The 24,969-nt window shown below is 45.4% G+C and overlaps 2 protein-coding genes across 2 annotated transcripts; both read right to left on the bottom strand.

The window, feature by feature from the left end:
- Positions 1-9,030: 9,030 nt before the first annotated feature.
- Positions 9,031-14,067, bottom strand: LOC149337881 (uncharacterized). The gene has a single exon (XM_089553583.1). It carries the CDS (start codon positions 13,819-13,821, stop codon positions 12,604-12,606), a length of 1,218 nt encoding a protein of 405 aa, XP_089409709.1. The 5' UTR covers positions 13,822-14,067; the 3' UTR covers positions 9,031-12,603.
- Positions 14,068-16,712: 2,645 nt separating this feature from the next.
- LOC149337882 (uncharacterized) lies at positions 16,713-20,597 on the bottom strand. Its single transcript, XM_089553584.1, has one exon. The coding sequence runs from the start codon at positions 20,340-20,342 to the stop codon at positions 19,125-19,127; it is 1,218 nt and encodes a 405-aa protein (XP_089409710.1). The 5' UTR covers positions 20,343-20,597; the 3' UTR covers positions 16,713-19,124.
- Positions 20,598-24,969: the final 4,372 nt, after the last annotated feature.

The following is a 24,969-nucleotide window of genomic DNA, read 5'->3' on the forward strand; positions in this document are numbered from 1 at the left end:
CACACAAGCGTCCTTCTCATCAGCGTCCGCTCGCCTAGCCACCTTACGAACACAGGCCAGTAGTTCCGCAGCGTCTTTCTTTGGCTCGACAGCGTACTTGGGACCAAAGCGCAAAGTCCGGCTAACTTCATCCGGTAAATCCACCTTACCAATTGTGTGGATCTTGTAACTGGATTCCTTGGTCTTCTTCGGGGGAACCAGGTGACGAAGGGCGACCAGTGCCTGTTGCCAGTAGGCCTCAGTGGAGTGGACAAGAAGGCTTGAATACTCACGCCACCTATGGCGCCCTACCCTTTTTAGAGCGCTGTAAACTGGAGCGTCCTAAAGTTCGGTTTCAACGTTTGTCGACCCTCCTCAAAGACAACTCGTTATGTGTGCTCCCCGCCGACAAGGAAGGGGGTTTTGCTGTGCTTGGACACGATTTGTTTCGTGTTAAGGCGTCTGAGGCTGTACAGACTGTGTTCAAGCAGATGAAACGCGTACCGCTAACAAAGGTGAAGGCGCGGGCAAAAAAGCTCTGCGATAAGCTTAGCCTGACGAACGTTGTTAAGGGCATAGATAATAGCGACAAAGATACACTGGAGATGTTTTTCTCGGCTAAGACGCATAAGATAGAATGCCCATTTCGCGTCATTATCTCAGAGTCTGGTTCGTGGCAGAAGTGCGTTGCGGACTATCTGCAATCCAATTTGAAACTCCTCACTGTGATTGATCCTTTCCTAACCAAGGATTCCGCAGCCGTTATTGACTTCCTCAAAGCAAATGACCAGAAGAACATTGCAGCCTTTTCAGTAGACATAAAAGATTTGTTTTACTCGTTGCCCCATGAAGGGCTGCTGTCTTGCGTCGAGGATGCTATCGACAATAGCGGCGCTGTCGACTTTCAAAATGCTTGTGGCGTGAGCACGGATGGTTTTTTAGAGCTTTTATCTGTTTACCTTACTTCTACTTTTGTTACCTTTGACAACAACGTTTTCCTGCAAAAGCAAGGTGTTTGCATCGGATCCTGCATCGCACCGATTTTGAGTGACTTGTTTTTAGCTCGTTGTGACAAGGCTCTTTTTGAGCGTCTAACTGATCTAAAGATTTTAAAGATCTTTCGTTATGTGGATGACTTTTTAATTCTTTTTGACCTGTCTGTTTTTACTGACCCTCTTGTCGGACGTTCTAATCTTCTCGTTAGTAGTCACCCTATTGTCACGCGCATTTTAAATTCTTTTGTTGATTGTTTTTACCCGTTGACATTCACGTCTGAAATGCCTGATCATGACAGCATTAGGTTCTTAGACCTGCGGCTGCGGTTTCGAAAGGACCATGCCTGTTGGATGTACGAGCCCAGAGCTAACAAGCCCCCTTTGCCGTACAGTTCAGCGCATTCTAAACTTGTCAAAAGAAATATCGTTCTTTCGTTCCTGTCCAATGCTCTTGACAAGTCATGCCGGCATACGTTCGAGGAGGGTTTAAACATGCAAGTTGCACGTTTGCAGGGCGCGGGCTATCCGACTCACGTGATAGCTTCGGTAGCTGAATGCTTGCATCGCAAAAGGAAGGAAGCTTCTCGCCTGAGTCATGAACAAAGAGCAGAGGACAGGAAAAAGAAAAAGGATAGAAGTGAGAAAGAAAAGTTGGCGGTGATACCTTACATGCATAAGGTATCACACAACCTCAAGAAGGTGGGTCAACGGTCTCATGTGAAGGTCGTGTTCACGGCTCCTGAGAGGCTGGGGAGATTGTGCAGAATGAGTTGCCCGATCAAAACGCGTAGACCCGACTGTAATATCAGACATAGGCAGTCCTACGTCCATTGTCGGCTGGGGGTAGTCTACAAGATCCCCTTGTCCTGCGGTAGATTCTACATCGGGCAAACGGGCAGATGCCTCAACGTACGCCTAAAAGAGCACGCGAAGAAAGTCAGAGGTGGTGTCGACGGGCATTTGGCTTTGCATTGTAAGACATGTGACTGCGACCCTCCTTGCCGTCCAATTTTTGAAGATACTGTGATCTTGTATCATCACTGCGACCAACTCACCAGGGAGATTGTTGAAGCGTCGAACATCGTGCGCTTTGGACCGGATTGTGTCAGCGAACCTTCCGTTAATTTGTCGAAAAAAGAGCTTGCATATCTGGCACGATAACCAGATGGCTGTCGAGGGGGTGTGTGTCTTTTTGATGTTATCTTCGATCCTGTTCTTTGTTGCCTATCTGGACATGTGTATATATGCTCCCGATTTTGCAATAAACCGTCTGTTGAAAGTTAGCGCTTGTCTGTGTCTCCTCGCTTGTCCCGTCTTCTCTTGTGCGCTATTTATTTCCCTTAAGTATGTCATACCAACATGCCCAAGCCTCGTCTCTTCTGAAAAGGGGTATGGTCACCAGTAAATTTACGAAGTTTTTCCCACATTTTCTTTGATGTTGTTGAGCTGTTTATTGAGGAGACACATTTCTGCCAAGAGGTTTTCTCAGCATTCCTTCGCACATACCGCGCTCTGGCTTTTGCCTTCTTAAAGGTAAGTAAGTTCTCTGCAGTGGGATATCGACGCAGAGCGCTCCAGGCTTTGTTTTGTTGTTTTTTTGCTAATGTGCATTCTTTTGTCCACCACACTTTGTGCTTCTTTTGTGCAAGTCCTGTTGTTTGTGGTATAGCGAGTGTTGCGGCCGATATTATGCATTCAGTAAACTTCTCATTAATTTCATCTGTGCTGAGGTGGTCACAAAATTCATTTTCTAGTGTGGCACTTTTTGTAAAAAGTGACCAGTCGGCGAGGTGAAGCTTCCAGCGCCGTGGCCTTGTAGGGATTATTTCCGGTGGGGATGTTAAAGTGATTAGTACAGGGAGGTGATCGCTGCCATATGGGTTGTCAATGACATCCCATTTAAAATCATTAAAAACAGAAGGTGAGCTAAAAGACAAATCTAAAAAGGTCATTTTCCCCGAAGCAGGGGAGCAGTAGGTGGCTTTTCCTGTATTTAAAAGACATACATTGTTTGTGAGGATAAAATCTTCGATTATTTGACCCCTAGAGTCACAGCGCTCACTTCCCCAAAAAGGGGAGTGAGCGTTAAAATCCCCGACTACTAAATATGGTTCTGGAAGTTCATCAATGAGGCCTTGTAGATCGTGGACTGCTATTGTGAGATGTGGAGGAATATATACAGAGCAGATTGTAATTGTTTTGTAGCTGACAATGCTGACTGCAACTGCCTCAAGTTTTGTTTTCAGCCTGATCTCTTGAGCAGGGACGCCGCTTTGTATGACAATCGCGACGCCTCCCGAGAGTCTATTTGCCTGCTCACGATCGCGTCTAAAAGTTTTATAATGCTTCAGGATGTTCATATGTTGTGGACCTAGATTGGTTTCCTGGAGACATAAGGCTACGGGTGACATTGACCCTAAAATATTTTTTATGTCATCGTAATTTCTCAATATTCCTCGGCAGTTCCACTGAACTATAAAAGCCATGTTTATGTTTGGGGTATGAACGATTGGGGCCGTTATGGGGCCGTTATGGTGGCCCTGCCTTTTTTCCGCTCAAGAGAGCTGTTCCGCCGCTGCAAAGCGGGCGGATCGGGAGTTACCTCCATCACCTCACTGGAGGTGCTGGAAGACCGCGGGGAAGCCGCGGATGTGTTTGTGTCAGGCCTCCCCCGACGGGGGGAAGTCCTGCGGGATGTCGACCCATGGGCCGGCACTCCCTGGCTTGGAGTTGGCAGAGCAGCTTTCGCTGTCCCTGCCTGGGGCGTGGGTGGCCCTGCTACAGGCGCAGTAGAACTGGCCGCGGCAGGTGCCGGAGTGCTGTGTGGTGCTACGCCCCTGCGCACCACATCAGCGAAGTTTGGTTTCGCTGTGAAGGAGAATGTGTTGTTAAGTGCAAAACGCCTTCTGGCTTCTTTGAATGAAATGTTTTCTTTGGTCTTAATGGTGATGATTTCCTTTTCCATTTTCCAGGACCGACACGCCCTGGAGTACGCAGCGTGGTCTCCTTCACAATTAGCGCAGCGTAGAGCTGCGTCGCATTCCTCAGAATGGTGGTCCTTTGACGCGCATTTCGCGCAAGTTTTGCGGCCGCGGCAACTCTGTGATCCGTGGCCAAACCGTTGACAATTAAAGCACCTTCGGGGGTTAGGGATGTAGTGTCTTACATTTACTTTGAGGTATCCAACGTCGATGGTTTCGGGCAATGTGGATGTGTTAAAAGTCAGAACTAGGTGTTTGGTATCTATTTCTTTATTGTCCTTGCGGATTTTGATGCGGTATACATCTATGACATTTTGATCTGAGAGTCCTTCCAGCATTTCTTTCTCTGTGAGATGTAGAAAATCATTTTCTGAGATGACGCCACGGACAGTGTTGAGTGATCGGTGTGCAGTGATGGAGACAGGTGTGTCCCCAATAGACACTATGTTACAGAGTTTGGTGGTTTGGACATTTTCTCGGAGTTCCAGTAATAAATCGCCACTGGTCATTTTTGATACTTTGTAGCCGGGGCCCAAAGCTTCTGTTAAGCATTTCGATACCATGAATGGAGAAAGAATTCTGGCCTGTTTATCTTGAACTTCACTGTGGATGACATGGAATTTGGCAAATGTTGCTTTCTTTTTCGAAAAAAAATTCTCTGCTTCGTTCCGCACTCTTTTTAGAGAGCGATCAAGTTTGGAAAGGGGGGGAGCCATAAAAAATTAATGTTTTTCGGTCATGGTGCCAGCCACCCACCATGGAGTCCAACAAGGGGACGCGACAGGAACTTGAAAGAAAGTCCTGCCCACGCCAGCTGTACACCTTAACAATAACCTAATATGACTCAACACAGGGTAGTTGGTCACACACGGTTAACCCTCGCCGCCAGGAAAAAGAGGAAAGAACCAAGAAGGGAGGAGGATACAGGAGAGTTGTAAGAAAGGAGATAGGAAAGTGAAAGATGGAGAGGAGAACAGGAAAAGGCGACTGCCGATTTCCCCCGGTCGGGTCAGGCCGGAGGTGCCGTCTACAGGAAGCTGGGGCCAAAGTGGTGTGTTGCCTCCGCCGAGGGGCCTTAAGGGTCCAAACGCTCGGCATCAGCTCAACCACCAGGATCCCCTTTTCCCCGGACACGGCGATGCCACGCACGGCTAAGCGCGGATGCTCGGGTCCGTGGTGACGCATTGTTCACCATCATCCCCCTGCGGGGATGTCCCTGCGGATGCTCGGGTTAACCCCGTGGTGTCGCCACTCACCAACGTCTGCATGCTGCAGACGCCTCCCTGCGGGGAGTAGGTTTATTAGAGTTGAGTAAACAGACGTCATTGCATAAAATAAAATCCTCTACGAGATGGCCTCTGGCGTCAGTTTTCTCACTTCCCCAAAAATATGAATGTGCATTAAAATCTCCAACTACCAGGTATGGCTCTGGTAGCTGCTCTAAAAGATCCTCTAAGTCATGTAGTGTTAAATTAAAGTGCGGATCGATATATAGTGAGCACACTGTGATGGTTTTATGGGCAACCAGAGTGGCTGCGACAGCTTCAAGTCTTGTTTTTAGTTTAAGCCCTCGAGCCGGGACGCCGCTTTTCACTACGATGGCTACGCCTCCCGATAGTCGGCTCGCCTGTTCCCGATCGCGGCGGAAAACAGTGTAATTCTTTAGAAAGTTATTTTTTTGGGGACCTAAATTTGTTTCTTGTAGACATAAGGCGACAGAAGTGTGTGCTCCTAGTATGTCTTTTATGTCACTGTAGTTGTTTAAAAGTCCTCTACAGTTCCATTGTATTATGAAAGCCATCTTAATTTTGTGTTTCTATAGGGTGGAAAGGTAGATCAAGTTGTTGGCCCCGTGACTCGGGGCCTGTCTTTTTTTGATCGATCCAGAGAGCTCCGCCGACCGTCCGACGTGGACGGCGCGGGGCTGCCCGGGGCCGTGTCCATCGCCTCTGCGGAGGCGCTGGACGATCGTGCAGGAGGCACGGTCGCGTTCGAGTTTGACCTCGACCTGTGGGAAGAGGTCTTGAGGCCCGCCGACCCGGGGGTCTGCGCAGCCTGGATTGCAGTTGGCGGAGCAGCGTTAGCTGCTCTGCCTTGGGGCGCGGATGGCACCGCCACAGGCTCACTGCGTGTGACCTGGGCGGGTGCCGAAGCCTGGTGTGGTGCGCCGCGCCCACGCACCACATCGGCGAAGTTTTGTTTTGTTGTGAAGGAGAATGAGTTGGTGAGTGCGAAACGCCTTCTCGCTTCTTGAAATGAAATGTTTTCCTTTGTCTTTATGGTGATTATCTCCTTTTCTTTTTTCCAGGACGGACACGCCCTGGAGTATGCTGCATGGTCTCCGTCACAGTTTGCGCAGTGCGGGGCTGCGTCACATTGATCAGAATGATCCTTTGAGGCGCACTTCGCGCACGTTTTCCGACCGCGGCAACTTTGCGAGCCGTGGCCGAACCTTTGGCAGTTGAAACATCGGCGAGGGTTCGGAATGTATGGTCTTACGTTAACTTTCAGATATCCTACTTCGACTGTGTCGGGCAGTGTGCTAGTGCTGAACGTCAGGATCATATGTTTTGTGTCTATATCCTTATTATCCTTCCGGATCTTGATTCTGTGAACGTCTATCACGTCTTGGTCACTCAGACCTTCGAGCATCTCTTTTTCTGTGATGTGGACAAAATCATTTTCGGATATCACGCCCCGGACGGTATTCAAAGATCGGTGTGAAGTCACGGAGACAGGAATATCTCCAACAGACAATGTTTACGAGTTTTGAGTGCTGGATGTTGTCTCGCAGTTCGAGCAGTAAGTCACCGCTGGCCATTTTTGATACCTTGTAGCCAATACCCAAGGCTTCTGTCAAACACTTTGATACTAGGAAGGGAGACAGGATTCTTGCTTGCTTATTTTCTACTTCACTATGGATGACATGGTATTTAGGAAAACTCACTTTTCTTTTTTGGAAAAAAACATCTGCTTCGTTCCGCCCTCTCTTGAGAGAGCGATCAAGTTTGGAAAGTGGGGGAGCCATAAAAAATTGATGTTTTTCGGTCATGGTGCCAGCCACCCACCATGGAGTCCAACAAGGGGACGCGACAGGAACTTGCGAGCAAGTCCTGCCCACGCCAGCTGTACACCTTAACTATAACCTAATATGACTCAACTCAGGGTAGTTGGTCACACACGGTTAACCCTCGCCGCCATGAAAAAGAGGAAAAAACGAAGAAGAGAGGAGGATACAGGAAAGTTGTAAGAAAGGGAATAGGAAAGTGAAAGATAGAGGGGAGGACAGGAAAAGGCGACTGCCGATTTCCTCCGGTTGGGTCAGGCCGGAGGTGCCGTCTGCAGGAAGCTGGGGCCAAAGTGGTGTGTTGCCTCCGCCGAGGGGCCTTAAGGGTCCAAACGCTCGGCATCGGCTCAACCACCAGGATCCCCTCTTCCCCGGACACGGCGATGCCACGCACGGCTAAGCGCGGATGCTCGGGTCCGTGGTGACGCATTGTTCACCATCATCCCCAGCGGGGATGTCCCTGCGGATGCTCGGGTTAACCCCGTGGTGTCGCCACTCACCAACGTCTGCATGCTGCAGACGCCTCCCTGCGGGGGGATCTGTAGTGGAGCATCCTTTTTTAAATCCACACTGATGGATATCAAGCAGTTCACAGGATTGAAGAACAAAGGTTAGTCTTATATTTAGGACACTTTCGAAGGATTTGGCGAGGCAACTGGTTAAGGCTATGGGTCTATAACTGCTAGGAGAGGTTGGGGGTTTACTAGGTTTAAGAAACGGTACAATAATAGCTTTCTTCCAGGCTTCAGGTATTTTCCCTGACATCCAAACTGTGTTGAAGAATCTCAAAAGTGCTTCTATGGCAGGCTCAGAAAGATGTGCAAGCATTTCATAATGGTCGGGTCCTGGAGCAGTTTTTTTCCCGGCAGACAGTACTCTGTTGATTTCTTGGCGGGTAATTAGACTATTGTATTTTTCATTTGCACCTCCAGTTGTTGGCAGCCTCTGTTTTTCAGCTGTATTTTTGTATTTTAAAAAGGACTGCGTGTAGTGTGATGAACTTGAAACTGCAGTGAAATGTTCCCCCAATATGTCTGCCTGTTCCTCTACGCTTGTTTGTGTGCCAGGTGTTGTTAAAAGCGGAATTGTGAATGGTGAAAAGCTACCGTTTAATTTCCGAACCTGCTCCCACATTTTTTTAGATGGGATCTGACTGTTGATAGATGAAACATAATTCTGCCATGAAGCTTTCTCGGCACTGCGACGGACGTACCGAGCTTTAGTTTTTGCCTTTTTAAAAATTAAGAGATTTTCATGTGTCGGATACCTACGGAATTTGCCCCAACCTCTGTTTTGTTCTTTTTTAGCTTCTTTACATTCTTTTGTCCACCATACTTAATGGTTTTGTCGCGTCACTCCTGACGACTGAGGAATAGCTGTGAGTGCGGCAGTTATGATACAATTAGTAAACTTTTCGTTTATCTGGTCGATAGTAAGATTTTCTAAAACTATATTGTCTAAAGTTGCCTTTGCTCTAAAAAGTTGTGTTGTGTTGTGTTGGGTTTTATGGCGCATAAGCGGCTGAGGCTATCATGCGCCAAGCTCAGGGTATCGAAAATTGTTTTATGTAGGATGTTATACAAGAGTCTAAATGAACGGCGGTGTAAAGGGCCTAAAAAGTTAATTCATGCAACCTAGTAAAAATATAAGACAAAATTTTAAAACTGACTTATGGTAAAAGCTTTAAAGGGGTTCGGTAACCTCAGCAGCCATCCTTGGCTGAGCAAGGATCCCGAGGCCCCGAACCGATGGGATAGGGACCTCAGCCATCTTCTCAGGAGTGAGAAAGTGGCTGGGGTGTTTCAAAAACAAATAAGGCAATAGGTTAAAATTTATAGTTTATCGAGAAAACCAGCTTCTCTTAAAAAGCTAAAAACGAAACTTATATCTACAAATGCATTGTCACCCAAGATTAGCATTGGATGGAGAGGAATGTGTTCGTTATAAAATTGAGTGAAGTGCTTTTTTCTTAGTGTTTCGAGTTCTGAACATGATATTAAAATATGGATTAGTGTGAGTTCATCTCCACATGTTTCGCAAAGAGGCTTGTCTTGTTTTGTCATTAGGAAGTTATGTGTCAGGTGTGTGTGTCCTATGCGGAGCCGACATAAAATTACCTCCTTAAAACGCTCCTGGTGCGTACAGGTCTTCCATTCCCCTAGAACAGGTTTTACATAATGCAGCTTGTTGTTTATTTCATTGTCCCAAGTTGTCTGCCATTTAGCTTTCAAGTTAGAATGTATTAATTTCATGCAGTCTCTATACGGTGTACTGACTTTTCTGATTTCGTGACTGTGAGCTTCTGCAGCGTACGAGTCGGCTCTTTCATTTCCGACTATTCCAATATGGCTCGGCACCCAGCAGAATTTGATTGTGTGCCCCTGTGTTGTGATTTTTTCTATGTTGTGTATTATGCTCCCTATTAATGGTTCAACTGCATTTTGCGGATGTAAAGCGGTGAGCAGGCTGAGTGAATCTGTGTAGATGATGCTCTTTTCGATACTGTTACTTAATATTCTATCAACAGCTACAGAAACAGCATAACATTCGGCGGTAAAAATGGACGTACAGTTTGGCAGTCTTACAATTTTTTTCCAGTCTCCTTGTACTACCGCACTTCCTACATAATCCGTTGTTTTTGAGCCGTCTGTGTAAAATTCTGTGTGGTAAGCATATTTTTCTTGCAATGTCAAGTATTCCTGTAGTATGTGCTCGCGCGGCGTTTGTTTTTTCTGAAAACGCGTTAATGTAAGGTCACATACAGTGGGCAGGCTGTACCATGGGGGCAGTGGGTCGTGCATTGAGGTGATGTCAGGAAGGGTATCCAGTAATCCTAGACTCTGGCAACTATCCTCGAAGCGTAGTAGTAGAGGTCTGATTGACTGGGGTCTGTTGTTGAACAGTGTTCTGGAGGTGCACTTTGTAACTATGGAATAACAGAGGTGTTTCGGTAGGGAACGGATTTTCAGGACGTATGCGCAAGTGAGCATTGTTCTTCTATCTATAAGGGAGGGTTCATTGGTTTCTACATAGAGACTACTTATCGGGGATGTTCTATATGCACCTGTTGAGAGACGTAAACCAAGGTTATGTACTGGGTCCAGTCTCTTCAGATATGATGGCCTCGCAGAGCCATACACAACGCATCCATAATCTAGGGTGGAGCGTACTACAGACCGGTATATTTGCAAAAGACATTTTCTATCAGATCCCCACCGCTTTCGTGACAGTATTTTGAGTATATTCAGGGATTGGGAGGCTTTCTTTTTGATCATACTTATGTGTGGCAGAAATGAGAGTTTCTTGTCAAATGTTACGCCCAAAAATTTATGTTCATGTTTTACTGGAAGTACGGTGTCATTTAAATGCAAGGTGGGATCAGTCTGCAAACCTCTTTTGAGCGAGAAAAGGACAGCAACTGTTTTATGTGGGGAGAACTTAAACCCATTTTTGTCTGCCCAAACCGAAAGTCGGTTTAATGTCAGTTGTATCTGTCGTTCACAGGTTGGTAGGCTGGACGATGTACATGCTATTTGAAGGTCATCGACATATAAAGAATGCATAATGGACTTTGGAAATATCTTGGCTATGGAATTTATTTTCACGAGAAAGAGGGTAGTACTTAAAATACACCCCTGCGGAACCCCATTCTCCTGAACGAATTTTTTGGAAAGGGTGGAACCTAGGCGTACATGAAAGGAACGCTCAGAAAGGAAGTCTTTTAAGCAGTTCAGCATCCTTCCGCGGATACCCAGGTCCGCTAGGTCACGGAGTATGCCAAACCTCCAAGTGGTGTCATATGCTTTCTCCATATCAAAAAATATTGCTAGGCAGTGTTGTTTATGTATGAATGCTTCTCTAACTGTATTTTCCAGGCGGACGAGATGGTCAGTTGTTGAACAAGATTTTTTGAAACCGCATTGGTGGATGTCGAGAAGTTCACGGCTTCTAAGGACAAACATCAGCCTAATGTTAACGACGCTTTCGAACGATTTTGCGAGACAGCTTGTGAGGGCTATGGGCCTGTAACTGTTGGGGGAGGTTGGTGGTTTTCCGGGTTTCAAGAATGGTACAATAATGGCCTTTTTCCATGCTTCAGGTATTTTTCCTGACACCCATATTTTGTTGAAAAAACTCAAAAGTGCTTCTACAGACGGCTGAGAAAGATGTGCCAGCATTTGATAATGAATTTGATCAGGGCCGGGCGCGGTCTGTTTCCCAGCAGATAAAACTCTGTTTATTTCATGAATTGTAATGAGACTATTGTATGCTTCATTTGTGCAGGCGCTTTTAGGGAGTCTTTGTTTCTCAGATGTGTTTTTGTATTGTAGAAATTCTTGTGTGTAGTGTGAAGAGCTCGAAACGTTAGAGAAATGTTCGCCTAAGATGTCTGCTTGTTCTGCTATACTTGTTTGTGCACCAGGGTCTGTAAGAAAGGGAATTGTGAAAGGGGAGAAGCTGCCATTCAGTTTGCGAACTTGCTCCCACATTTTTTTTGATGTGACGGAACTGCTTATGGATGATATGTAGCTTTGCCATGAGTTTTTTTCCGCATTACGACGGATATGTCGTGCTTTTGCGCGGGCTTTTTTAAATCTTATGAGGTTCTCAGCTGTTGGATACCTGCGAAAAATTCCCCAGGCTTTGTTCTGCTTCTTTTTTGCATCTCTGCAGTCTTGGTTGTACCAAACCTTGTGGTTTTGGCGTACCGCTCCCGAAGACTGAGGAATGGCTACGCGCGCAGCAGTTATAATACAAGTTGTAATTATTTCGTTGAGATCGTCTACACTAAGATCATCCGAAAAAATTTTATCCAGTGCGGCCTTTTCCTGAAATAGTGCCCAGTCAGCTACGTGGAGCTTCCAACGACGTGGTTTGCTAGGAATGATTGATGGTGGTGATGACAAGCTAATTACTATAGGAAGGTGATCACTTCCGTACGGATTTTGGAGAACATCCCAATTAAAATCAGTAAAAACGGAGGGTGAACTAAAAGACAAGTCTATGCAACTCATTTTTCCTGAGGCAGGGTAACAATACGTAGGTTTACCTGTGTTCAGCAGGCAAACGTCGTTGCACAAAATAAAATCTTCTAAAACACGACCTCTAGTGTCAGTCTGTTCACTTCCCCAAAAAACAGAGTGGGCATTAAAATCTCCAACTACCAGATATGGCTCTGGCAGCTGTTCTAAAAGTGTTTCCAAGTCATTAAGTGTAACTGTTTGGTGTGGCCCGAGATATACAGAACATATTGTAATTGTTTTGAAATGTAGGACGGTGACTGCAACAGCTTCATAGTTAGTTTGAAGTTTGATTTCGCGAGTTGCAACCCCGCCTTGGATGACAATAGCAACACCTCCAGAGAGCCTGCTAGTTTGCTCTCTGTCAGAACGAAAGACTTTGTATTTCTTCAAAAAATTCTTGTGTTTAGGACCTAGGTTCGTTTCCTGTAGGCATAACGCCACAGGGGAGAAAGTGTCTAAAAGATCTTTTATGTCACTGTAGTTATGGAAAAGTCCACGGCAGTTCCACTGTATAAGGAACGCCATTTTCTGTGGATTTTTTAAGGAAAAGTGGGAACCTAGGTTTCTGGTTTAGGGGGACCCGTGATTCGGGTCCTTCCTTTATTTTGGCGGTCAAGTGAGCTTTGCCGCCCGTGCAGGGCGAGCGTGCCGGGTGATACATCCATCGCCTCGGCGGAGGCGCTGGAGGCCCGCGGGGATGCCGCGCGTGTACGAACTTCAGACCTCCTCCTAGAGGGGGTGGTCTGATCGTCTGCCGACTCAGGGGACGGCAAGACCTTTTTGGGGGGTGGCAAGGCAGCGTTTGCTGACCCTGCCGGGGGCGCAGATGGCCCTGCCTGAGGCTTTGCCTGGGCAGTGGCCGGAACGCGGTGCGGTGCAGCGCCCCCGCGCACCACATCAGCGAAGTTTGTTCTTGCTGTGAAGTTGAACGTGTTCTTTGCATGAAAAAGTTGTCGTGCTTCCTTGAAAGTTATGTTTTGCTTTGTCTTCATTGTTATTATTTCTTTTTCACTTTTCCATGACGGACATGATCTGGAATAGGAGGGATGATCACCATCACAGTTTGCGCACCGCAGTGCTGCTGCTTCACAGTTTTCAGAAACGTGTTCGTTTGATGCGCATTTTGCACATGTTTTTCGGCCACGGCAGCTCTGTGAGCCATGACCGTATCGCTGGCAGTTGAAACACCGTCGCGGGTTTGGGATATAGTGTCGGACATTTATTTTGAGGTAACCAACTTCTATTGATTCAGGTAGTATGCTTGAGCTGAACGTGAGGACAAGATGTTTTGTTGCTATTTCTTTGTTTTCCTTTCTAATCTTAATGCGGTGAACATTGATGACATTCTGGTCTTTCAGACCTTCGAGCATTTCTTCTTCTGTGAGTTCAAGGAAATCGATTTCGGAGATCACTCCCCGGACGGTGTTCAAAGATCGATGTGCAGTAATTGAGACAGGTATATCCCCAATGGACATCAAGTTGGACAGTTTAGAATATTGGTCGTTGTCTTTCAGTTCTAGTAGGAGGTCACCGCTAGGCATTTTTTTTAGCTTGTAACCTGTGCCTAAGGCACTGGTTAGGGTTCTTGTTACTATGAATGGGGATATTGTTCGGGCAGTCTTTTCTGTTGCTTCACTGTGAACAACATGAAACTTTGGGAACGTTTCTTTCGATTTCTGAAAGTATTGAGTAGTCACTTCGGTCCGCACTCTTTTTTGAGGGCGATCAGGTTTGGAAAGGGGGGGAGCCATAAAAAATTGATGTTTTTCGGTCATGGTGCCAGCCACCCACCATGGAGCCCAACAAGGGGACGCGACAGGAACTTGAAAGAAAGTCCTGCCCACGCCAGCTGTACACCTTAACTATAACCTAATATGACTCAACTCAGGGTAGTTGGTCACACACGGTTAACCCTCGCCGCCAGGAAAAAGAGGAAAAACGAAGAAAAGAGGAGGATACAGGAGAGTTGTAAGAAAGGAGATAGGAAAGTGAAAGATGGAGAGGAGAACAGGAAAAGGCGACTGCCGATTTCCCCCGGTCGGGTCAGGCCGGAGGTGCCGTCTACAGGAAGCTGGGGCCAAAGTGGTGTGTTGCCTCCGCCGAGGGGCCTTAAGGGTCCAAACGCTCGGCATCGGCTCAACCACCAGGATCCCCTTTTCCCCGGACACGGCGATGCCACGCACGGCTAAGCGCGGATGCTCGGGTCCGTGGTGACGCATTGTTCACCATCATCCCCCTGCGGGGATGTCCCTGCGGATGCTCGGGTTAACCCCGTGGTGTCGCCACTCACCAACGTCTGCATGCTGCAGACGCCTCCCTGCGGGGAGCTCTAAAAAGTGACCAGTCGGCGAGGTGGAGCTTCCAGCGACGTGGCCTTGTAGGGATTATTTCCGGTGGGGATGTTAAAGTGATTAGTACAGGGAGGTGGTCACTGCCATATGGATTGTCAATGACATCCCATTTAAAATCATTAAAAACAGAAGGTGAGCTAAAAGACAAATCTAAAAAGGTCATTTTCCCCGAGGCAGGGAGCAGTAGGTGGCTTTTCCTGTATTTTCCTGTAGTAACGCTGTTGCTTATGTTCTCGTTTAATATTTTCTCTACCGCAACCCAGATGGCATAACATTCAGCAGTGAAGATGGATGCATACTGCGCCGACCAGCCGCCTTGGGGACTGAGGGCGGAACAAATTTAGCCACTTCCCAGAACTGAGCTAACCCCACTGGTGAAATGTCCGGGCAGGTGCTTTGACCTTAGTGGACATGTCGTGGCGGGATATCTCAGACGTCGACTCGTTTCCCCTGGTATCGAAATGAATATTGCTCGCGTAAACGTTAACATTCAAAGATTGAGTAATGGTATAACGTCTATACTTCTCGCCATTTATTTTTCAATAACAAAGCGCAAAAAGTTTTTGTGCAAATAAAATAAAAAATCGTTGTTCCTATTTTTTTCTTTTTTTATATAGAGCAGTCTGTGTTGTGTTGTGTTGTGTTGGGTTTTATGGCGCATAAGCGGCTGAGGCTATCATGCGCCAAGCTCAGGGTATCGAAAATTGTTTTATGTAGGATGTTATACAAGAGTCTAAATGAACGGCGGTGTAAAGGGCCTAAAAAGTTAATTCATGCAACCTAGTAAAAATATAAGACAAAATTTTAAAACTGACTTATGGTAAAAGCTTTAAAGGGGTTCGGTAACCTCAGCAGCCATCCTTGGCTGAGCAAGGATCCCGAGGCCCCGAACCGATGGGATAGGGACCTCAGCCATCTTCTCAGGAGTGAGAAAGTGGCTGGGGTGTTTCAAAAACAAATAAGGCAATAGGTTAAAATTTATAGTTTATCGAGAAAACCAGCTTCTCTTAAAAAGCTAAAAACGAAACTTATATCTACAAATGCATTGTCACCCAAGATTAGCATTGGATGGAGAGGAATGTGTTCGTTATAAAATTGAGTGAAGTGCTTTTTTCTTAGTGTTTCGAGTTCTGAACATGATATTAAAATATGGATTAGTGTGAGTTCATCTCCACATGTTTCGCAAAGAGGCTTGTCTTGTTTTGTCATTAGGAAGTTATGTGTCAGGTGTGTGTGTCCTATGCGGAGCCGACATAAAATTACCTCCTTAAAACGCTCCTGGTGCGTACAGGTCTTCCATTCCCCTAGAACAGGTTTTACATAATGCAGCTTGTTGTTTATTTCATTGTCCCAAGTTGTCTGCCATTTAGCTTTCAAGTTAGAATGTATTAATTTCATGCAGTCTCTATACGGTGTACTGACTTTTCTGATTTCGTGACTGTGAGCTTCTGCAGCGTACGAGTCGGCTCTTTCATTTCCGACTATTCCAATATGGCTCGGCACCCAGCAGAATTTGATTGTGTGCCCCTGTGTTGTGATTTTTTCTATGTTGTGTATTATGCTCCCTATTAATGGTTCAACTGCATTTTGCGGATGTAAAGCGGTGAGCAGGCTGAGTGAATCTGTGTAGATGATGCTCTTTTCGATACTGTTACTTAATATTCTATCAACAGCTACAGAAACAGCATAACATTCGGCGGTAAAAATGGACGTACAGTTTGGCAGTCTTACAATTTTTTTCCAGTCTCCTTGTACTACCGCACTTCCTACATAATCCGTTGTTTTTGAGCCGTCTGTGTAAAATTCTGTGTGGTAAGCATATTTTTCTTGCAATGTCAAGTATTCCTGTAGTATGTGCTCGCGCGGCGTTTGTTTTTTCTGAAAACGCGTTAATGTAAGGTCACATACAGTGGGCAGGCTGTACCATGGGGGCAGTGGGTCGTGCATTGAGGTGATGTCAGGAAGGGTATCCAGTAATCCTAGACTCTGGCAACTATCCTCGAAGCGTAGTAGTAGAGGTCTGATTGACTGGGGTCTGTTGTTGAACAGTGTTCTGGAGGTGCACTTTGTAACTATGGAATAACAGAGGTGTTTCGGTAGGGAACGGATTTTCAGGACGTATGCGCAAGTGAGCATTGTTCTTCTATCTATAAGGGAGGGTTCATTGGTTTCTACATAGAGACTACTTATCGGGGATGTTCTATATGCACCTGTTGAGAGACGTAAACCAAGGTTATGTACTGGGTCCAGTCTCTTCAGATATGATGGCCTCGCAGAGCCATACACAACGCATCCATAATCTAGGGTAGAGCGTACTACAGACCGGTATATTTGCAAAAGACATTTTCTATCAGATCCCCACCGCTTTCGTGACAGTATTTTGAGTATATTCAGGGATTGGGAGGCTTTCTTTTTGATCATACTTATGTGTGGCAGAAATGAGAGTTTCTTGTCAAATGTTACGCCCAAAAATTTATGTTCATGTTTTACTGGAAGTACGGTGTCATTTAAATGCAAGGTGGGATCAGTCTGCAAACCTCTTTTGAGCGAGAAAAGGACAGCAACTGTTTTATGTGGGGAGAACTTAAACCCATTTTTGTCTGCCCAAACCGAAAGTCGGTTTAATGTCAGTTGTATCTGTCGTTCACAGGTTGGTAGGCTGGACGATGTACATGCTATTTGAAGGTCATCGACATATAAAGAATGCATAATGGACTTTGGAAATATCTTGGCTATGGAATTTATTTTCACGAGAAAGAGGGTAGTACTTAAAATACACCCCTGCGGAACCCCATTCTCCTGAACGAATTTTTTGGAAAGGGTGGAACCTAGGCGTACATGAAAGGAACGCTCAGAAAGGAAGTCTTTTAAGCAGTTCAGCATCCTTCCGCGGATACCCAGGTCCGCTAGGTCACGGAGTATGCCAAACCTCCAAGTGGTGTCATATGCTTTCTCCATATCAAAAAATATTGCTAGGCAGTGTTGTTTATGTATGAATGCTTCTCTAACTGTATTTTCCAGGCGGACGAGATGGTCAGTTGTTGAACAAGATTTTTTGAAACCGCATTGGTGGATGTCGAGAAGTTCACGGCTTCTAAGGACAAACATCAGCCTAATGTTAACGACGCTTTCGAACGATTTTGCGAGACAGCTTGTGAGGGCTATGGGCCTGTAACTGTTGGGGGAGGTTGGTGGTTTTCCGGGTTTCAAGAATGGTACAATAATGGCCTTTTTCCATGCTTCAGGTATTTTTCCTGACACCCATATTTTGTTGAAAAAACTCAAAAGTGCTTCTACAGACGGCTGAGAAAGATGTGCCAGCATTTGATAATGAATTTGATCAGGGCCGGGCGCGGTCTGTTTCCCAGCAGATAAAACTCTGTTTATTTCATGAATTGTAATGAGACTATTGTATGCTTCATTTGTGCAGGCGCTTTTAGGGAGTCTTTGTTTCTCAGATGTGTTTTTGTATTGTAGAAATTCTTGTGTGTAGTGTGAAGAGCTCGAAACGTTAGAGAAATGTTCGCCTAAGATGTCTGCTTGTTCTGCTATACTTGTTTGTGCACCAGGGTCTGTAAGAAAGGGAATTGTGAAAGGGGAGAAGCTGCCATTCAGTTTGCGAACTTGCTCCCACATTTTTTTTGATGTGACGGAACTGCTTATGGATGATATGTAGCTTTGCCATGAGTTTTTTTCCGCATTACGACGGATATGTCGTGCTTTTGCGCGGGCTTTTTTAAATCTTATGAGGTTCTCAGCTGTTGGATACCTGCGAAAAATTCCCCAGGCTTTGTTCTGCTTCTTTTTTGCATCTCTGCAGTCTTGGTTGTACCAAACCTTGTGGTTTTGGCGTACCGCTCCCGAAGACTGAGGAATGGCTACGCGCGCAGCAGTTATAATACAAGTTGTAATTATTTCGTTGAGATCGTCTACACTAAGATCATCCGAAAAAATTTTATCCAGTGCGGCCTTTTCCTGAAATAGTGCCCAGTCAGCTACGTGGAGCTTCCAACGACGTGGTTTGCTAGGAATGATTGATGGTGGTGATGACAAGCTAATTACTATAGGAAGGTGATCACTTCCGTACGGATTTTGGAGAACATCCCAATTAAAATCAGTAAAAACGGAGGGTGAACTAAAAGACAAGTCTATGCAACTCATTTTTCCTGAGGCAGGGTAACAATACGTAGGTTTACCTGTGTTCAGCAGGCAAACGTCGTTGCACAAAATAAAATCTTCTAAAACACGACCTCTAGTGTCAGTCTGTTCACTTCCCCAAAAAACAGAGTGGGCATTAAAATCTCCAACTACCAGATATGGCTCTGGCAGCTGTTCTAAAAGTGTTTCCAAGTCATTAAGTGTAACTGTTTGGTGTGGCCCGAGATATACAGAACATATTGTAATTGTTTTGAAATGTAGGACGGTGACTGCAACAGCTTCATAGTTAGTTTGAAGTTTGATTTCGCGAGTTGCAACCCCGCCTTGGATGACAATAGCAACACCTCCAGAGAGCCTGCTAGTTTGCTCTCTGTCAGAACGAAAGACTTTGTATTTCTTCAAAAAATTCTTGTGTTTAGGACCTAGGTTCGTTTCCTGTAGGCATAACGCCACAGGGGAGAAAGTGTCTAAAAGATCTTTTATGTCACTGTAGTTATGGAAAAGTCCACGGCAGTTCCACTGTATAAGGAACGCCATTTTCTGTGGATTTTTTAAGGAAAAGTGGGAACCTAGGTTTCTGGTTTAGGGGGACCCGTGATTCGGGTCCTTCCTTTATTTTGGCGGTCAAGTGAGCTTTGCCGCCCGTGCAGGGCGAGCGTGCCGGGTGATACATCCATCGCCTCGGCGGAGGCGCTGGAGGCCCGCGGGGATGCCGCGCGTGTACGAACTTCAGACCTCCTCCTAGAGGGGGTGGTCTGATCGTCTGCCGACTCAGGGGACGGCAAGACCTTTTTGGGGGGTGGCAAGGCAGCGTTTGCTGACCCTGCCGGGGGCGCAGATGGCCCTGCCTGAGGCTTTGCCTGGGCAGTGGCCGGAACGCGGTGCGGTGCAGCGCCCCCGCGCACCACATCAGCGAAGTTTGTTCTTGCTGTGAAGTTGAACGTGTTCTTTGCATGAAAAAGTTGTCGTGCTTCCTTGAAAGTTATGTTTTGCTTTGTCTTCATTGTTATTATTTCTTTTTCACTTTTCCATGACGGACATGATCTGGAATAGGAGGGATGATCACCATCACAGTTTGCGCACCGCAGTGCTGCTGCTTCACAGTTTTCAGAAACGTGTTCGTTTGATGCGCATTTTGCACATGTTTTTCGGCCACGGCAGCTCTGTGAGCCATGACCGTATCGCTGGCAGTTGAAACACCGTCGCGGGTTTGGGATATAGTGTCGGACATTTATTTTGAGGTAACCAACTTCTATTGATTCAGGTAGTATGCTTGAGCTGAACGTGAGGACAAGATGTTTTGTTGCTATTTCTTTGTTTTCCTTTCTAATCTTAATGCGGTGAACATTGATGACATTCTGGTCTTTCAGACCTTCGAGCATTTCTTCTTCTGTGAGTTCAAGGAAATCGATTTCGGAGATCACTCCCCGGACGGTGTTCAAAGATCGATGTGCAGTAATTGAGACAGGTATATCCCCAATGGACATCAAGTTGGACAGTTTAGAATATTGGTCGTTGTCTTTCAGTTCTAGTAGGAGGTCACCGCTAGGCATTTTTTTTAGCTTGTAACCTGTGCCTAAGGCACTGGTTAGGGTTCTTGTTACTATGAATGGGGATATTGTTCGGGCAGTCTTTTCTGTTGCTTCACTGTGAACAACATGAAACTTTGGGAACGTTTCTTTCGATTTCTGAAAGTATTGAGTAGTCACTTCGGTCCGCACTCTTTTTTGAGGGCGATCAGGTTTGGAAAGGGGGGGAGCCATAAAAAATTGATGTTTTTCGGTCATGGTGCCAGCCACCCACCATGGAGCCCAACAAGGGGACGCGACAGGAACTTGAAAGAAAGTCCTGCCCACGCCAGCTGTACACCTTAACTATAACCTAATATGACTCAACTCAGGGTAGTTGGTCACACACGGTTAACCCTCGCCGCCAGGAAAAAGAGGAAAAACGAAGAAAAGAGGAGGATACAGGAGAGTTGTAAGAAAGGAGATAGGAAAGTGAAAGATGGAGAGGAGAACAGGAAAAGGCGACTGCCGATTTCCCCCGGTCGGGTCAGGCCGGAGGTGCCGTCTACAGGAAGCTGGGGCCAAAGTGGTGTGTTGCCTCCGCCGAGGGGCCTTAAGGGTCCAAACGCTCGGCATCGGCTCAACCACCAGGATCCCCTTTTCCCCGGACACGGCGATGCCACGCACGGCTAAGCGCGGATGCTCGGGTCCGTGGTGACGCATTGTTCACCATCATCCCCCTGCGGGGATGTCCCTGCGGATGCTCGGGTTAACCCCGTGGTGTCGCCACTCACCAACGTCTGCATGCTGCAGACGCCTCCCTGCGGGGAGTAGAGCAGTCTGTCTGCTCCCCCTAAAACCACTGACTGAAGTAATGTACGGTTGTTAAGGTTGGTTATTTCTCTAAAAATGACGCAAACATCAGCGAATAGGTGAATATGAGAATCCATAAGAGAGCGGGGATCATTAATGTTAAATCAGGAACAGTAGCTAGGGTCCATGAACTGAACCTTGTGGAACTCCGGAAGACACCTCTGTAAAACAGGTGTTATAACCGTTAGCAAAAACTAATTGTGAGCGATTAAGTAGACATTCAATCCATTTCAATAAGTTACAGTCAATATTAAGATGTTTTGGTTTGTGAGCCAAAAGGTTGTGACATACATCGTCGAAAGCCTTTGAAAAATCCAGAAATACACAGTCAGTGATGATAGGTCTAGAATACAGTGCAATGCATGTGTAAACTATATTAACTGTGTTTCGCAAGAGTAAGGTTTTCGAAAACCATGTTGCGCTGACATAAAAAAGTTGTTCAATGAAAGGAAGTTAACAAGGTTGGTGAATATTGTATGTTTGAACATTTTGGGTTAAGTATTGGTAAGGGATATGGGACGATAATTAATAGGGGGATGCTTTGCTGCCGGATTTGTAGACAGTAACCACCTTTCCGATCTTCCACTCAGTAGCAGAGTTGACTAGTCAACGCTGGAAAAGTTTGGTTAGTATAATGGGCGAATAAGCTGCAATGCTTTTCAAGTAACGCAGTCATAACCCGGAGCGGAATGAACACTGAGTCCATCAATAAGCTTATTCACACCAGTAGGAGCAAAAGTTATAGGTGGCATGAAAACATAATTGAAGTGGTGAGTTGTAGGCATATGTATACACCAGATATGGGTGTAAAGTTGTCAGTGATTTCGCGGTTAAGAATCGTGACGCGAACGTCGGAAGGGATGGGGTCGCCTAACGGGTGAGATAACGCAAAAATATCGTCAGTGGAAGGATTAATGACCCGCCAGAATTTTTGACATTGGTGGTTACATGTGAGTGGAAGTGCTTTTAGCGCTTTTGAGCGCCTGAACATACATGTTGGAAGACGCTGAATACGAAGTCCGATCACTCACTAGTTGGCGAGAACTTTACGATGCGGTAGAGGCTTTCTTTTTGTTAGATAAACGTTTAATGTGATTATTACAACAGGGAGCTATTGAGTGGGTGGTAAAAGTGCGTTCAGGAGTGTATTGTTCTGTGAGTTGGGTGACTATAGCTGTGAGCATGCTCCAGTTGGTTTGAATGCTGCGGACACCAAAGCTATGGGAACGCATCGATAAAAAAATAGTTCATTATTTATCGCCTGAAAATTTCCTCCCTTGTAGTCTCGTATTAGTATCTTTTTCTTTTTGTTAGTGTTTAGAGTGGCTAGATTAATGTCAGAGTGCATTAGCAAGTTGTCGCTGATGCCTGGCAGGTATGTAATAGGTGAAACTATGTGAGATCGATTTGTCAGGATTAAATCTAGCGTATTCGCCGCGTTGGCTGTTATAGTCCCTTGTGAGCACAAATGCACTAACGAGAATACTGAGCGCACATCTAAAAATTCGCGACTTCGAGACGAGAACGGGACATTAAAGGGGAGTTGGTATTCCATGTTATCTTCGAAAAAAAATAGATCGGCAAATAAAACAATACTGAAATAGATCATGGTGCTTTGTTTTTAAGTGTTTCCATAAAAAAGTATGGCAACAGATAAGGAAAGGCTTAGGTGACCGTGATCGAGGAGGTTAGACTGAATTATAGTGCAACAGCTTGAAGCAGGTCTTTACATCATTCGTATATACTAGAACATTGCAGGAGCCCGGACAGAGCAAAATTACACAAATTACGTATGAATAGGAATCATGGCAGGAAAGTGGATGAAATATAGCTAAAAGAAGAATTGTGAACCGAAGCAAAGTATGTAATGAGCCAGAAATATGCCTATCAAAGAAGGCACTGCACTGAGAAAATGGACAGCATGAAATAAATGAGCAGCAGAAGTCCAGCGTACAGGCCTTTATCAAAGAATTTATTTTTTGTTTATTTACCACGTCCTGGTAGTGTTAGCTCCATAAAGCATTATCAAAATTATCACAATTTTCAGTTTTATTTGCTTAGAAGAACGTTAGAAGAACTTAGAAGAACGTTAGAAGAACGTCTGTTGAAAATAGTTGAAGAATTTAAGTATTTAGGTGTATGTTTCACGTCATCGCTCTGCTGGCATCGGCACGTTGGTTATATAGTTGGAAAGGCCTGCAAATCCTTAGGATTTCTCCGCCGAAACATCCGTTCCTTCCCGCAAGCTAACAAAGAACTCCTTTACAAAACTTATGTGCGGTCAGTGTTGGAGTATGCTAGCACGGTGTGGGATCCTCCTACCATAGGTGACAAAGAAAAACTTGAGAAAGTTCAGTCCTTGGCGGCTCGATACGTACTTGGTAAGTCATGTAAACGCAACTTCAGTGCAACAATAGCAAAAAAAGTCCTCGTTTGGGAATCGCTAGAACAGCGGAGAACTAAGCAGAGACTCAAACTCTTCCATAACATATACTACTCCCACATTGGCATTCCACGCGAAACATACATTTTCAAACCATATTACATATCCGCACGCCTTGACCATGATCAAAAAGTACGTGAATACAAGTGCAGGACGGCAGCATACAGCGACTTTTTTTCCGAAAACCATTCGTCAATGGAACCGTTTGCCGGCCGTTGTTACTTCCATCTCATCAAATGAATCCTTTTATACCGCTTTGAACAGCGTCACGTCATTTCATAGCTAGACGGTGTGTCGTTATCTGTGCGCTGCTTCTTCGTTTCGTGCGTTCCACTGTGTATACCTGTGTCTTCCTGTCAATGCGCAGTATACCTGCGTGAAATACACGTTTGAAGTTTTTTTTTATGTCTACTGCGTTGGTGCTTTCTCCTAAAATGCACGTTTATTGGGTGAACAACACAGTTTACTTTCTTGTTCCCCAAATTCTGTACATAGATGCGCATTGCGTCAATTTTGTTCTTTGCTTACTTTGTGAATGCTTGGGCTGCTGTTTCTCTTTTTTTGTATTTACCTGCATTTATGTGCTGTGTTACTGTATCAACCCCCCCCCACTGTATTGCCAAATGGCGCTGTGGGTAAAAGATAAAAAAAAATAAGAACTTGGTTCATAAATGCACTCCAAATATTGCCATAAATGGTGAATTGCCATAAATGGTATTCTTCGTGCTGGGCCACAAGAGCTGGGGCTTCATGAGATAATTATTACGGTGCATTAACGAAAATTTCAACATGCCGTCAGCATGCAAAGATTTTATACTGGCGCTGAAAAAACCGCATTTTTTTAACTTTCACTGGCAGGAGGGAGTAACTTTCTTGACTGCGCTGCTTTCTTCCTAAGCAAATGAAAGACGTGTATGCCTACCTCTTATACCTGTTTTGCAGCAAACACAATTCGAAAATATGTAGTGTAAGATATAACACTAATGCACTGTGAAGCTTGATGCCTTATTGGTCCAGTAGAGTGGAGAGCTGGGCGAGTTAATTGGTTCACGATTGTAGAAAGAAAACCAGCGCAAAAGACGGGGACACAGAACTGGGAACACAATACATGAACACAGAACACAGCCTCGTCCTGTGTTCCTTTTGTGCGTCTCCGTCCTTTGCCCTTGTTTTTTTTTCCTTAATTGGCCATGCACTTGTGGCAATTTAAGTGCACTTCCTGTGAATTTTGCACAAAAGTAGTGTATTTTTGCATTCACCTTTTTTACACGCTGAGTTCTTTTATCTTTTGGTCACTTCAGAAGGGAGGAGTTAGTATAGAAGTAATTTACTTGGAGAATACAAGGAGAATACAAGGAAATATATCTTGCGATGAATTTTCTCATATTTTAATTCTGCCTGATGGGAATGCATTACGCGCCATACGGTGTTACAACCAAACGCCCAGGGCTCTAAGTTTGGCAAAGCATGTATCATATTGTTACGTGCATGTGTTACGTGTATCATATTGTTATGTGGAAGTGCGAATATGGCTGTGGTGCGCTGGGCGTCTTGCATGCACAGCAGGAAGTGATTTGTGTCTAGACCATG

This window comes from Amblyomma mixtum, chromosome 7, assembly GCF_055824585.1.
Source record: "Amblyomma mixtum isolate Tamu chromosome 7, ASM5582458v1, whole genome shotgun sequence".
In the NCBI taxonomy this organism is placed as follows: domain Eukaryota; kingdom Metazoa; phylum Arthropoda; class Arachnida; order Ixodida; family Ixodidae; genus Amblyomma; species Amblyomma mixtum.